The following is a 12,915-nucleotide window of genomic DNA, read 5'->3' on the forward strand; positions in this document are numbered from 1 at the left end:
TCAAAGTGCTTTAGCAAGCTTTAATGAATTGAGCTTCAAAATCCCTGTGATGGGGGTATTTTACAAATGGGGAAACTAAGGTACAGAGAGGAAGTTATTTGCTCAGTGTCACACAGTAATTTCATAACAAAGCTGGAAACAGAGGCAGGTCCCAGCCATATCCTTTGACCACATGAGCATCCTTCCTCCCCTTCATAGACCCTCCTCTTGTCCCCACCACCACCACCTTACCACTAATGATCACAACTATTCTGCTGGAGTCCCCTATTCCCTCCACAACTGGATGGGGCTCCATGTGGTCACCTGAACCATCTGCCCCACCTGGGAGGTTACTGGCCCAGTCCAAGCCAAAGGCCCAAGAGTGGTCTCCAGATCTCAGCTGTCTGTATTCAGTTTGTGCCGTTTGACTTCACCATCCTCCGAGTGGTAACAGTTTTCAGAGGTTGCATCCCATTCTCTCTCTCTCCTGGACTCATCTGGAAAGCTCTGACCCACAGCCAGCACCTGTCTGATGGTCATGTTAATGCGGGAAGTCTGTAAATACTTGGTACAGATCTGCCAGTCCTCTTCAGAGCAGTGCTCAATGACTGAGCGGTCAGGAAAGTCTGAGGGGAATGCCTGCTCCAGGCATGAGGGCAAAGCTGTCCCCTCAGTGTTGGGGAGGACTCGTGGGACAGCATGGTACAGCAGGCGGCTGAAGCCAGACATTACCATGATGTCCCCACTGTGCATGAACATGGCTGTTGGGGCTTCATCAAGCTTTAGGCCCCCCAACAAAAATATAGAGGATTGTCCAAAGCTGGGAAGCACGAAAGGTTGTGGGTGGGAGTGAGAGGAGAGAGAGAAAACACACACAGAAGGGAAAGCTCAGTTAGTGAAATAATAATTATGTGCAGAAACAGGAGGATTTTAATCAGCTAAATTCCTCTTTATAGGCCAGAAGGACCCTCTGTTACCACTTTAAGTTTAGTGCACATAAAACAGACTAACTATGCATTGGTTTAAGGTGGGCAGGAGCTCTGCTGATGGATTTCATTCCTGCCCTTTAGCACTTCCCTGCCATTCAGCTATTCCAGTCTTGGGGCTCCAACTCTGCTGATGTGCCCCTCAATCCTGAGGCGCAGCATCCACTGTAATTCAAATCCTATGCCCTCTTCATGCACAACTCTGCTTATGCACCTCACTCCTGATCTACAGCATCCCTGCTCTTCAAGTCTCCAGACGTGAAAGGTTACAAACAGACAATTTACCACTAAGTTTCATGGGTCTCCTGTAACCTTACATTTGTTTACAAAAACATGCATTCAATAGAAGATAAATGGATGTGCCGCCCCTCCACAGTACACAGGCCCTTCCCCCGGCTCACCTGAATGATAAGAGAGGCTGAGAATGGTCCAGCTCAGACTCATCCACGTGAATTCCCAGCGAAGAATTGAAGTGATAGTAGTTCAGGATCCCTGCTTCAGCTTGGAAGCCCGGGAACCCACAAGCAGCAGCCACTTGCTCTGACAAAAAAGCAAGGTCTGAGGGGAAAGGAGTGTAGTGATCTGCTGAGTACTTCTGGAGAAGGGAGGGCATAGAGAAAAGAAATGCTCAGGAAAAACAGAACCCAAGAGCAATAAAATCAATTTTAAAAAACATTTAGTGAGAACTGAGGGGCTTGTTTTATAGTTTATTGCATGCTAATATCAAGTTGACAGCTGGAGAATGACATCTTATATTACCCCCGAATGATCACACATGGGCAGCAGCAAGGCAAATGTCCCTCACACCCTGCTCTGGATGAACACCCTTGGAGGGAACAAAATAAATTTAGGCTCAGTGGCCCATTCAATTCTGGGTCTGTGCTGAGACTGCCACTAGACATGCATGCTAAATAGTGCTACGTGATATGGTGGTTTGGGTGGTAGACCTGAGGCCATTTTACATGGGCTACTGAGCAGCTGTCATTACTTAGTCATTACTTAAAGCTGACAAAACGAGAAGTGAAAGGCTCTGTGTATCCCATCACCAAAGCCCAGAGCCAACTAGCTTTGCCTCCAATTTGAACAACAAAAAAAAAAAAATAAAAAAAATCAAACACAGAACTGCAACCCCACAACTTCCACTTTTCCATTCCCCACTGAATATCTCCAACTGGGGAGATCGGGAGGGATCAGCTGCATTTTCATTAAGGCTGTTCAGTAATAGGCTCACTCTGTACAGATAAGGCTGCAGGTAATTTGGCTAAGTGTGTCTGCAGCGCGCTGATATGCAGTGCTCTTGCTCTGCTCTGCATTCCTCTCCCAGCCTCACTCAGATCGAGAGTCTGATTAGAAAGGCCATTTTTGTCTCCGAGATCTTCAACAGCCACATGATTCCTGCTGGCTGGCGAGGCTTTGCTATTGCTTCAGGCTTGAAGTTTACAGCCACTCCAGCAACAATCTCCTCTACCCTTTACCAAGAGGTAATTTTTTTTTTTTTTTTTTTTTTTTTACAGACAGTCTACACTACAAGCACTACATCGGCACAGCGTGAAGATGCTCTACGTCAACAGGAAAGAGCTCTCCCATTGGGATAATTACTCCACCTCTGTGAGAGGCAGAAGCTACATCCGCGGGAGAGCGTCTCCCACACCGACATAGCGCTGGTATGGACACTGCTGAGGTCACTGTAACTTGCGTCGCTCTGGGGGTGGCTTTTTCACACCCCTAAGCAACGTAAATTATATTGACTTAAGCTGTAGTGTAGACCTGCCCTCAGAAATAGCTCACCTTCACATACCCAAGATCAGAAGATATGCCCCACCCTTATGTCCAATTACCAAGTTACAATGTTTCAAAGGCCACCTCCTTTCAGTGAGGAAGAGATACTCTGAATAGAGGCTCAGGTCTGCAGGCCAGATGTGCTTCACTGCACTATCTCCCAAAGGAAATGACACATGGCAACACACATCTGCCATTAAACCCCCAACACCCAAGCATAGGATTTAAACTCCCATGAAATCAAGCTTTGGCTCAAGGCCCTTCTTGAGACAGAGCCTCGTGGGGCCATACAAATTTCCCTGCCATTGCATTCTGGGATGTCCTTCTCTCCTCCCTTTCTGACAGAACTGCACCCTCCATTAGAAACATGCAGGAAAAAAGAGAGACAAAGGAGTGATTCTCCTCAAATACCTTGGTATCCCAATTATAATGGTAACCTAAGGTCACCCAGCGCAGCTTCTCCAGTAAACTTCTGGGCTTCTGTTTGCTGGAACCTTTGCTCCTAAAAGACAAAATTTAAACAGATAATAGAATGGACATTTATTTCTTTCCTTGACATTCTCTGACATTGCTGCATGTAGAAATGGGAGACATTCACCCGTACAACAGCACATTAAACATCTCACAGTGGATCTTTCACTTACAGTGCCCAAATCTTTTCCTGGGCGCAGCTCCTCTGGAAGTTCAGTTTATGACATTTGCATAAAATCTAGGGGCTGGAACAAACGGCCATCACTTCACTTTCAATATAGGAGTTGCTGGAGTTATCATGGGAGCAACAAAGGTGATCAGTGGACTGAAGGAGTAGCTTTAAAAGGTATGGAAAAAAACTAAATTTGTAGAGCTTGGCTAAACAGCTAATGTGGGGAGGGAACATCTCAGCCTATGAACATCTGAAGGGTGTAAATAAAAAAAAAGGAGGAAGAATTATGTAGGGCAACATATGGGGTATAACTAGAAAAAAGGGATGAAATTAAGAAAGGGAATATTTGGGCTGAACTAGAGGACAGTGAGTTAGATGGGTCAGGCTGTGTAACAGTCACCAAAGAGAAGGGATAAATTCTCTGTTGCTTGGTGCATTTACAAAAAGTGTTGATGACAGACTGATTAGAAGACGTCATGGAAGGAGTAATGCTGCACTGGCTGTGGGATATATGATGGATGAACTAACAAATCTGCTCCATCTTGTAATATTTATTATTCTAGAATACTGCTGACAACCATCCAGACTGGCATGCAGGACAAAAAGAGTTCCCCAAAGTATTTTTAAGGAAGACAGTCACATGACAACATGTTAGCGGCAAATATGGAGCGGGCTGCATGCAGATGAAACACCTCCCAATCATTTATCCCGGCATCTGCAGCTCCTCTTTCTTTATTTTATTACTGTTTGCTCTGCTGTGAAAGAGGATCTGTATCTGAGCATTTTGATAAATAATAGTGCCAGGGAGATTGGCTTTCAGCTACAAGGCTTGTTAACCCAATTATACACCTTCTCTCTCAGCAAACAAGAAGCATACTGTTTCTGCTGCCGCTGCCAAGTCTGACCCAAACTTCAAAGTTTGGCTGTTGCCTTTCCACTTTTTTTTGCCCTCTAAATGACAGGTCTGTAGATAGTAGCACAGCTTCTAGCCTACACCATGGACAGGCCTTTAAAGGCCAACTTCCACAGCTCCCATTCCAGTTTCCTTCTTCAAGGTACAATACAGGGAACTGCAGTTACTGTAACATAGCAATACAGTAACTTTCAAATATCTGTTGGATTGAGTAACCCGTGGTGCTCAGAGGCACATGGCACTGCATTTAAAGGATGGAGAACCTATGATTCCCACACACGTCAAGGAAAACTTAACGTGTGCAATTAAAAAATAATTCTACTAGTACCTCCATTTTCAATGTTTCTCTTCACCTGTTTTCTATTACAATGCTAGAGGTGTTTCTGTGACACCAGGATCTCCACTTCTTACATGTTCAGCAGCTTATTTGCCCTGAGGCAAATAAGCTGCTGAACATGTGTAATTTCACAAGTGGTTGCTGTGAAGGAAGGTGGTGTTTCATACTCTTGGAAATGATAAATTCCTAGGACTGGAATAGCCAGGGGTGCTGCAAGTATTGATAGGTATCAGTAGAGCAGAGCTGTGTGTGTGGAAGGGAAACAAAATTGAAATAGCAGGAAGCCTACAGGTTAAAACTGAAATGCATCAGCAGAACTATGCAGGGTGCCAAGTTAATTAATAGCAGGGGGAACTGCAGAGCATGCATGAGATGCATCAAAGCAGAGCTCTGGGAGTGGGAGGAGCTCAGGACTGGAAAAGGAGAGGGCTGTGGGTCAGGAATGAGATGCATTGGTAAAGATGCAAGGAGGCATGAACAGAACCTGCTTGGAACAAACAGGGCTCTAATTCTTCTCTTTCAATAGCACTAAGTTCACTCACATTTTAAAAGCCTCACTGTTGCATGTGCTAAAAGTCTTTTGATGGCTCTTCTGGGGAGGCAATGAAGTTTCAAGGTTTTTGGTTTATTTACTCTTATATAATGTATTATGCTCCAAAGCCCAAGTCTTTCTGCTGGTATCAGCTTCCTCCTCAATCCCCTGGTAGCAATTGCCACTATAACACCTTTTCTCCCTCAGCAAGATGGCAGAGGAATGCACTAAGCCCTTTGGAACTGCTAGCAGTTCCCAATATTTAGGAGGAAACCCAACTTCCCCTCTACCAGTGATGAGTGCTTGATAGGTGCCTTCAGGGAGTGGGAACTCCAAGATTCCTCTGGACCATGGAGCCCCAGCAACTCTCTCTGCACCCCAAAAAGCCCTTGCCTCAAGACGACAGATGAGCTGACTGGGTCACTCACTCTCCCCTAGTGAAAGTGCCCACACATCAGTTTGCTTGCTCATTCTCTCAAGTGAGTGCTTACTAAAAGTGCTAAAGTTTCTCCCAGCCATCACACTTATGCAGCGCTGATTTCAGCTGAATCAGCACCAGCTGAAACTTAACCTCCACGTGATTGCTCTCTGTGCATGCAGAGGATGCTCCTAGAAAAGTCCTGCCGAGTCACAGTGGCACCCCAGTTCTCTCACCTGATGGGTTGGGGGGCACTACTGACCAGATTTTAACAAGCAACGTTCATACTAGGTTGAACACAGAAATGTAAAAGCCAAGACTTCAGAAACAAAAAGCCTGGAATATTTCACTTACCCTCAGATCAGCAACAGCGCGGGTAGCAGCAAGGCAAGTTTCCATTTACAGCACTCTGCAAATGTGCCTTAAGAGGGCTCATCTCTCAGGGCAAAATGGGAATTGCATTACAATAGAAAAGTTCTAGACTGCAGTGCCTTCCTCCTGCTGAACCCCAGAAGAGAGAAAGCAATTTCCCAAGGCAGTTTTGAAGGAGTGAGAGGAAAGCATTTTGCTTTCATAGTGGGGCTACAGTGGCTCTCCACCTTTTCAGTACAGCAGGGCATTTTTGCTCCCTTGATAAAATGTTAAGTGCATCTTCTGGAAGGGAGAGGGAATGGGCAGATTTGTGGGCAAGGACGAACGCAAAAGGAAACTGGTTACAGGAAGTGTCTCATGGTTACAGAGCCTTTGGAATCAAAACAAGATTAGAAGATGAGACAAGACTGGCTGGCTCAAGCGGTTCTGGGAATGGGCTGTTGAGCCTGTCACCTACAAGACACCCATTGTCAGGTTGGAAGTGTGAGGCGGGCTGCCTGGCAGGCTGAGAGAGTTTGGAAAGAGGCTTTTCACCTCTAGAGCACTGGCTCCAATCTAAGGCTTAGAAAGACCTCACAATTCCTGCTGCCTGGGCTCACTATGGCACAGTCCCTGATCTCTAGGGTGAGAATGCAGAGAGCAAATGGTTATCCTACTTATGCTCTTGTCACCATCTAATGGATTCATAGCAACTGGAGGGTCCTGCTCCCTCGGCTGGAAGAAGGAGGCTTAGCAAAGGTGCACACCAAGCAGTGCAAATACCTAACTTGAATTTAAGATGCTTAAGTCCATAATACTGTGTGAAATCCTTCTTCCTGCACAATATTCTGCCAGTTCCTTCCCCTGCAAATATACTAGACTCAGACTTCAAGGCCAGAAGGGACAATCATGATCATCTAATCCAGGGGTCGGCAACCTTTCAGAACTGGTGCGCCGAGTATTCACTCTGATTTAACGATTCGCGTGCCAGTAATACATTTTAACATTTTTAGAAGGTTTCTTTCTATAAGTCTATAATATATAACAAAACTATTGGTGTATGTAAAGTAAATAAGGTTTTTAAAATGTTTAAGAAGCTTCATTTAAAATTAAATTAAAATGCAGAGCCCCCCCGGACCGGTGACCAGGACCTGGGCAGTGTGAGTGCCACTGAAAATCAGCTCACGTGCCGCCTTCGGCACACATGCCATAGGTTGCCTACCCCGGATCTAATCTGACCTCCTGCACATTGAAGGCCACAGAAACTTCCCCACCCACTCCTGTAATGGACTTCCATCCTCTGGCTGAAGTCCTCAAATCACAATTTTAAGATTTCACGTTGCATAGAATCCACTATTTACTCTAGTTTAAACCTGCAAATGACCCATGCTGCAAAGGAAGACAAACCCCCGCCACAGTCTCTGCCAATCTGACCTGTGGGAAAATTCCACTAGCTAGATGCCAAATCCTTCTGGTTTTATTTGATAATCTGAGGTTATTCTGACAGTCAGAACTCACCTCAGGTGCTCCTGGCTCTGCCCCCACAGATCAACAGTCTCCTCAGCAGCCATGTGCATGTCCAGATTGCACACATTGGGTTTTTGGGGGTACAGCTTGAGACACTGCTTCACCCAGTGCCGCTGGCAGCCCGGAAGAAAAGGGTTTGAGATGAAAATAAACCCTGGCCATGCAGTTGAAAAGAAAAAAGAAAGAATATGGTTAGGTGTCTATCCATTTTTCTAAACCCTTAGCATTGGAAGGACACTGAGAAACTCCCTTATGTGCTCCAGCACTGACTCTACGCATGGGCAGGTGAAGTCTGTTACCAAAGTACCAGAGACAAACTAATCCTATACCCAATGGGTTTATTCTGCCCAAAGTAAAGGATTGTCGGCAATAAGGCTTCCGGGAGAAAGAGCTAGCAGTGGAGACAGTGATTACCTTTAATGTGAGGAAAAAGTGATGACAGGAGAAGAAACAGTGTTCCAGTCTAACCACTAACTACAGGTGGCTGGAGTGGGCAGGTAAATATTCCTCACATCCTCCTTTTCTCTGGGCTGATTAAGATTTAGTTCTTGGAATGTTCCCTCATAATTCATCCCTGAAAGCAGAGAAGGGGTCCCTGCCAGGTCAGGGTTGAGGCAAACTTGTGGGTGCAAGGTGCATAAGAGACGCTTTCCCTTCCACTAGTCCATGTTATATCTGTCATGTGGATCTTGAATCTCTCTCTCCAGGACTATCAATATGGTAAATTTCACCAACACCAACTCTTCTAAATCACATTAAAAAAAAAAAAGAGAGGGAAAAAAAGCAAAATAAGTTTCCAGGATTTGTTCAGCTGGATTCTTTTGAACTCTGAAGATATATAAGGTTAAACAGAGACAAAATCAGAAACAGATGAAGACAAGCAGCAAGGCTGAAAGTCTCAGTGGGATACAAACTTAAGCTGAAGCTTTATGAAAGAGGTAAACAGAAAAAACTTTCTGCCAGCAAATCTTATAGGCCTTTCAACAGTAAATTAACTATCTTAGAAAAGGTACTCTCAAGTTATTAGATACCATTGCTCATTCCACTCAATCCCCACACCCTCCAGATCATGGGGCTGCCTTCTGACAGCTTTGCTTACAAGACATTCCCTCACCAGAAGTATTACATTTACTCTGCTGGCATCCGTGTGGAACAGAATAATAATAAGACTGCTTTGCCCTTTGATAGATTTATACCTGGTGTTTTCAAAGCGCTCTACAAAATACATGAATTACACTGCACTAGCTGGGGATTATCCTAGGTCACACAGCAAAGCTTGGAATAGAACCCACATATCATGGGGGCTGGCCCTTTCAGGGGAGTCAGGACTAGTTTACCTGTGACAGGCACGGCTAGAGAATGAGCAGGACTTGTTGCCACCTGCAGAGGGCAGGGAACCTGAAGGGCCAGTCTGTATTTCATTCTGGTTTCATGGCTTGCCAGTGCCATTAGTTAGTGGTATTTCCACAGAGCCGTGAACCTACGCATGTATTTGGTACAGTTCGTGGAATCTGCCAACGCCTGTACCTTCTGAAATGGGAGCCTGATGCACATCTACATACACTGTGTCAAGTTGCAGCCCCTCTTCTGGCTCCTCCAAAACCTCTTACTGAGGTTCTGGCTGCACTTTTCCCCACATCTCCTCACACCCCATCCATAGCTCTACAAAGTCACAAGACCTCCTCATCAACATCCTTATGGTGCTGGCTAAGATGGCCATCCATCAAACTAGGAGGAGGAAGCTTGGTATGGGGAGGGAGGGAGAAGAATGCTCTGCGACTCTGAGGCCTATTTCCAGTCCCTTGTTAAATCGCACCTCTGAGCAGAATTCCTATGGGCAATGTCCACTAACTCCTTAGACACCTTTGAGGAACAGTGGTCGCTGTTGGGGGTCCCTGTTCAGTGTCCCCTTTTGATTTTACACCTTTGACCCTCCTGTTCCTGTTTTGTCATTTGTTGTCCCCAAAATTCATCTGTGATCTGGGTTCAGTGGTTCCTCCTCCACAACTGACATGGCAGACTTTCAGTTCTGGGTGGTTCTAAGCCCACCCATCCCAGTACCCACAAGAGGCGAGGAGAATGAGCCAACCCAGATCCACCTGTGAGTAGTTCATTACGTAGATGACTGAGTGGCAGTTAATTAGCTTAACAGACACCTGGGCTTTATAAGAGGGCAGAGAGAACTCAGTCTCGCAGTTGGAACCACAGGCAGTAAGTTCCTACAGAAGGCTCTGAGCCAGTTTGCACAGGAAATGGTATTCCAAGGGAAGCAGCCTGGGGCCACTGCCATAGCCCAGAGCAGAGAAAGAGACTCTAAAAGGTAGCCCAGAAAGTGGCTGGGAATAAGGCCCAGAAGCATGCTGAAGAGACACCCCAAATGATAGAAGAAACTTCTGTTTGTTTGGACTTTTCAGTTTGGACTTCGTGTGTTGTGACTTGGCTGGAGGGTTCAAACACTTCTCCAGAACTAACTGGTGTGTGGAAAACAAAGGAGACCCACTTTGGGGAGGCAAACAGACAGGGAGCACTGCAGTGCAACAGTAGACTGACAGGGGCGGCCATGACAGCAGGCACACGTGCAGGCAGTGACTGAATGTGTGGTTGGTAAACTGAACCGAAGTTAATAGGATAGAGAGGTGAAGGGGTCTCGCCTACGAATATTAAATTTCCAGTAGGGTACCTAAGCCAGATAGTTCCTGGGGCAATCTCAATTTCAAAAATGGCAGGCTGGCTCCAGAGCAGAGAAGTCAGTAAGCCTGGAATTCTAGTTTTCAAGAACAGCAAATGTAGTTACATTCAAAGGGTGGCTTATAGAGCACATCACAGGTGACATACACACAACAGAAATACCAGAAGAAACCTTTTGTTACTGGGATCTGCAGTCTCTTAGTCTCCATTTAACTCCTGGATAAGTTTGTCTCCCTAAATTCCCCTGACAGCTTCAACTGGATATGGGATTCCCTTTCTCTTACTCTGCTCAACTGTTGTGCACTGTTGCTGTGCATGGTTGAACATTAGTGCCATTTCATCCCAGAGGTGACTGCATTTCAGTGATGGGTGAAGTTATTCCTGTAGCATTTGAAATTTGAGATGAAAGGTGCTATGGAAATGTAAGATCGTCGTCACAGGGTGCGTCAATGGATTTCCATTCTCAAGATGGAAGGTGGAGTTGGTACAGCTCAAAAAACTCAGTTTATTCTTCTGTTTCCCTCTTCATGCATACCAACCTTCAAAGATCTAAACCGGTTCCTCTTCCTCCTGCACTTGGGCTACAACTTATATCACGCACAGACAAACCTATATCAATTCCTCAGCCAGGGCAGTGTAATGCCACAGAGTACAGGATGGGGAGAACAAGAGAGGGAGACAACTAAATCAGAGGTGGCAAAGCCATGTTTTGTCTTGCTTGAAGTCAGATGCACTTACCTGGGTAGCCATCCAGGCAATAGGCTTTCCACTGGCTAACTGGCCGCAGTCCTGCTCTGTAGGCATCTTGATCGCTGACTGAAGAAATGCTTAGGTCAGAGCTGACCACCTGGCAGGAGAGAAGCAGAAGTCAGGCAACTGAACATGGCAAAAATTTGACATCCCTTCAAATACAGACAGATGAAGCTTATCTGATTTATATTCAACTACGTTAAAATAGGAGCATGGGAGTCTTTCCTGCTGTGCTTGTAAGCCAGGAAGGAGTGGGGCTATGCTGTAGTGTATCAGTGTCTCAGGGACTCTAGTGATAGGAATGCTCCCAGAGAACTATTCCCTTAGTGAACTTGCAGGAGCAAAATCAAATTGTTAAACTGGCATGAATATATGACAAATCAAACAGAAGCTAGAGCCTTTATCATACATCAAGGTCAGAAGGAAAACCCCTCATTCTTAAAGGAGTAGGGGCAGCAGGGAAAAATTACATGTGGCCAGAAATAATGTATTCACCTATTCACAGATTGCAACCTCATGCTGGTGTTGACAGATCCATCAAGCTGCACTAGATAGTAAATGCGTAGCACTTATATAACACTTCCCATCATCAACGCACTTTCCACCTTCAGAGCACTTTCCAAATATTTGTCACTCATCACAATCCCTTTGGAGGTAGGTGAGGATTATCTGTCTTCTACAGAAAGGGAAACTCAGACATATAAAATGACTTGGCCAAGGCTACACAATGAGTCAGAGACAGAACTGGTAGCAGAATTGTTCCCTATCTTGTGCTCAGACTACACAGTTCTCTTTTTCTTGTATCTGAATCAGCAGCTACAGGATTAAGTGTTATTCTTTGCACCTGTCATAAACAGATAAGAAAAGTTAATAGCACAGAAGTACTTTATATCTCTTTGACTATAAAGGGTTAACAAGTTCAGTAGGCCTGGCTGTCACCTGACCGGAGAACCACCCCCCCCCCCCCTGGGGACAGGATACTTTCAATCTTGAGGGAGGCGAAGTTTGTGTGTGTGCTGTTAGTTTTTGGTTGTTGTTCACTCTGGGGGCTCACGAGTGACCAGATGTGCAACCAGGTTTCTCTCCAATCTCCCGATACAGGTCTTATAAGTTCCAAATAGTGAAGTACTTAGATTAGATATAGCGAGTTAGGCTTATGTTTGATTTTCTTTATTTGCAATGTGCATTTGGCTGGAAGGAGTTTAATGTGTATTTGGCTGAGAAGGAGTTCAAATTTGTATTTTTGCTGAAGGATTTTAATTTGTACTTGTTATACTTCGGGCTGGGAGGTATTCCCAGTGTCTATAGCTGAAGACCCTGTACCTATTCCATTTTAATTTACAAAGATAATTTTTACTGTTTTCCTCTCTTTAATTAAAGTTTCTTGTTTTAAGAACTTGATTGTTTTTTATATCCTCTGGTGTGAGACCCCACGGGGACTGGGGTCTGGATTTCACCAGGGAATTGAGATGGGGAGAAAGGAGTAGGGGGAGAGAGAGGCTGGTTTCTCTCTGTGATAGAATTGCTTTTTCTCTCAGGGGGAGTCTGGGAGGGGGAAAGAGAAGGGGGGAGGAAGGTGAATTTTCCTCTCTGTTTTTAGATTCAAGGAGTTTTTGCGTGCCAGTAATACATTTTAACATTTTTAGATCTCTCTCTATAAGTCTATATTATTTAACTAAACAATTGTTGTATGTAAAGTGAACAAGGTTTTCAAAATGTTTAAGAAGCTTAATTTAAAATTAAATTAAAATGCTGATCTTGTGCCGCTGGCCCACACAGCCTGCTGCCGGCCTGGGGTTCCGTTCACCTAGTTTGGCAGCGGGCTGAGCAGGGCCTGCAGGACCCCGGCTGGTAAGGGGCTGGCAGCTGGGACCCCAGACTGGGGATGCAGGTGGGAATCTGGTGGTGATGGGGTTTGCGGGTGCAGGAGCTCCCGTTTGGTGCTCAGGATGGTGGTGGGGATGTGGGGGGGTGCAAGAGTCAGAACAGGGGCTGGAGGTGTGTGAGGGGGT

At 45.4% G+C, this 12,915-nt stretch overlaps 1 protein-coding gene across 1 annotated transcript in view; it reads right to left on the reverse strand.

Moving 5' to 3' along the window:
* Nucleotides 1-12,915, reverse strand: part of ALKBH1 (alkB homolog 1, histone H2A dioxygenase) — a 21,783-nt gene continuing 8,868 nt past the window's right edge. The window contains exons 2-6 of the mRNA XM_032802025.2: nucleotides 10,892-11,000; nucleotides 7,457-7,619; nucleotides 3,156-3,246; nucleotides 1,367-1,560; nucleotides 1-799 (exon numbers count right to left, since the gene is read on the reverse strand). Of these exons, the coding sequence (XP_032657916.1) occupies nucleotides 376-799; nucleotides 1,367-1,560; nucleotides 3,156-3,246; nucleotides 7,457-7,619; nucleotides 10,892-11,000 (981 nt within the window). The 3' untranslated portion in view covers nucleotides 1-375. The remainder of the gene's footprint in view (nucleotides 800-1,366; nucleotides 1,561-3,155; nucleotides 3,247-7,456; nucleotides 7,620-10,891; nucleotides 11,001-12,915) is intronic.

The sequence above is a fragment of the Chelonoidis abingdonii genome, chromosome 4 (genome assembly GCF_003597395.2).
Source record: "Chelonoidis abingdonii isolate Lonesome George chromosome 4, CheloAbing_2.0, whole genome shotgun sequence".
In the NCBI taxonomy this organism is placed as follows: Eukaryota; Metazoa; Chordata; order Testudines; family Testudinidae; genus Chelonoidis; species Chelonoidis abingdonii.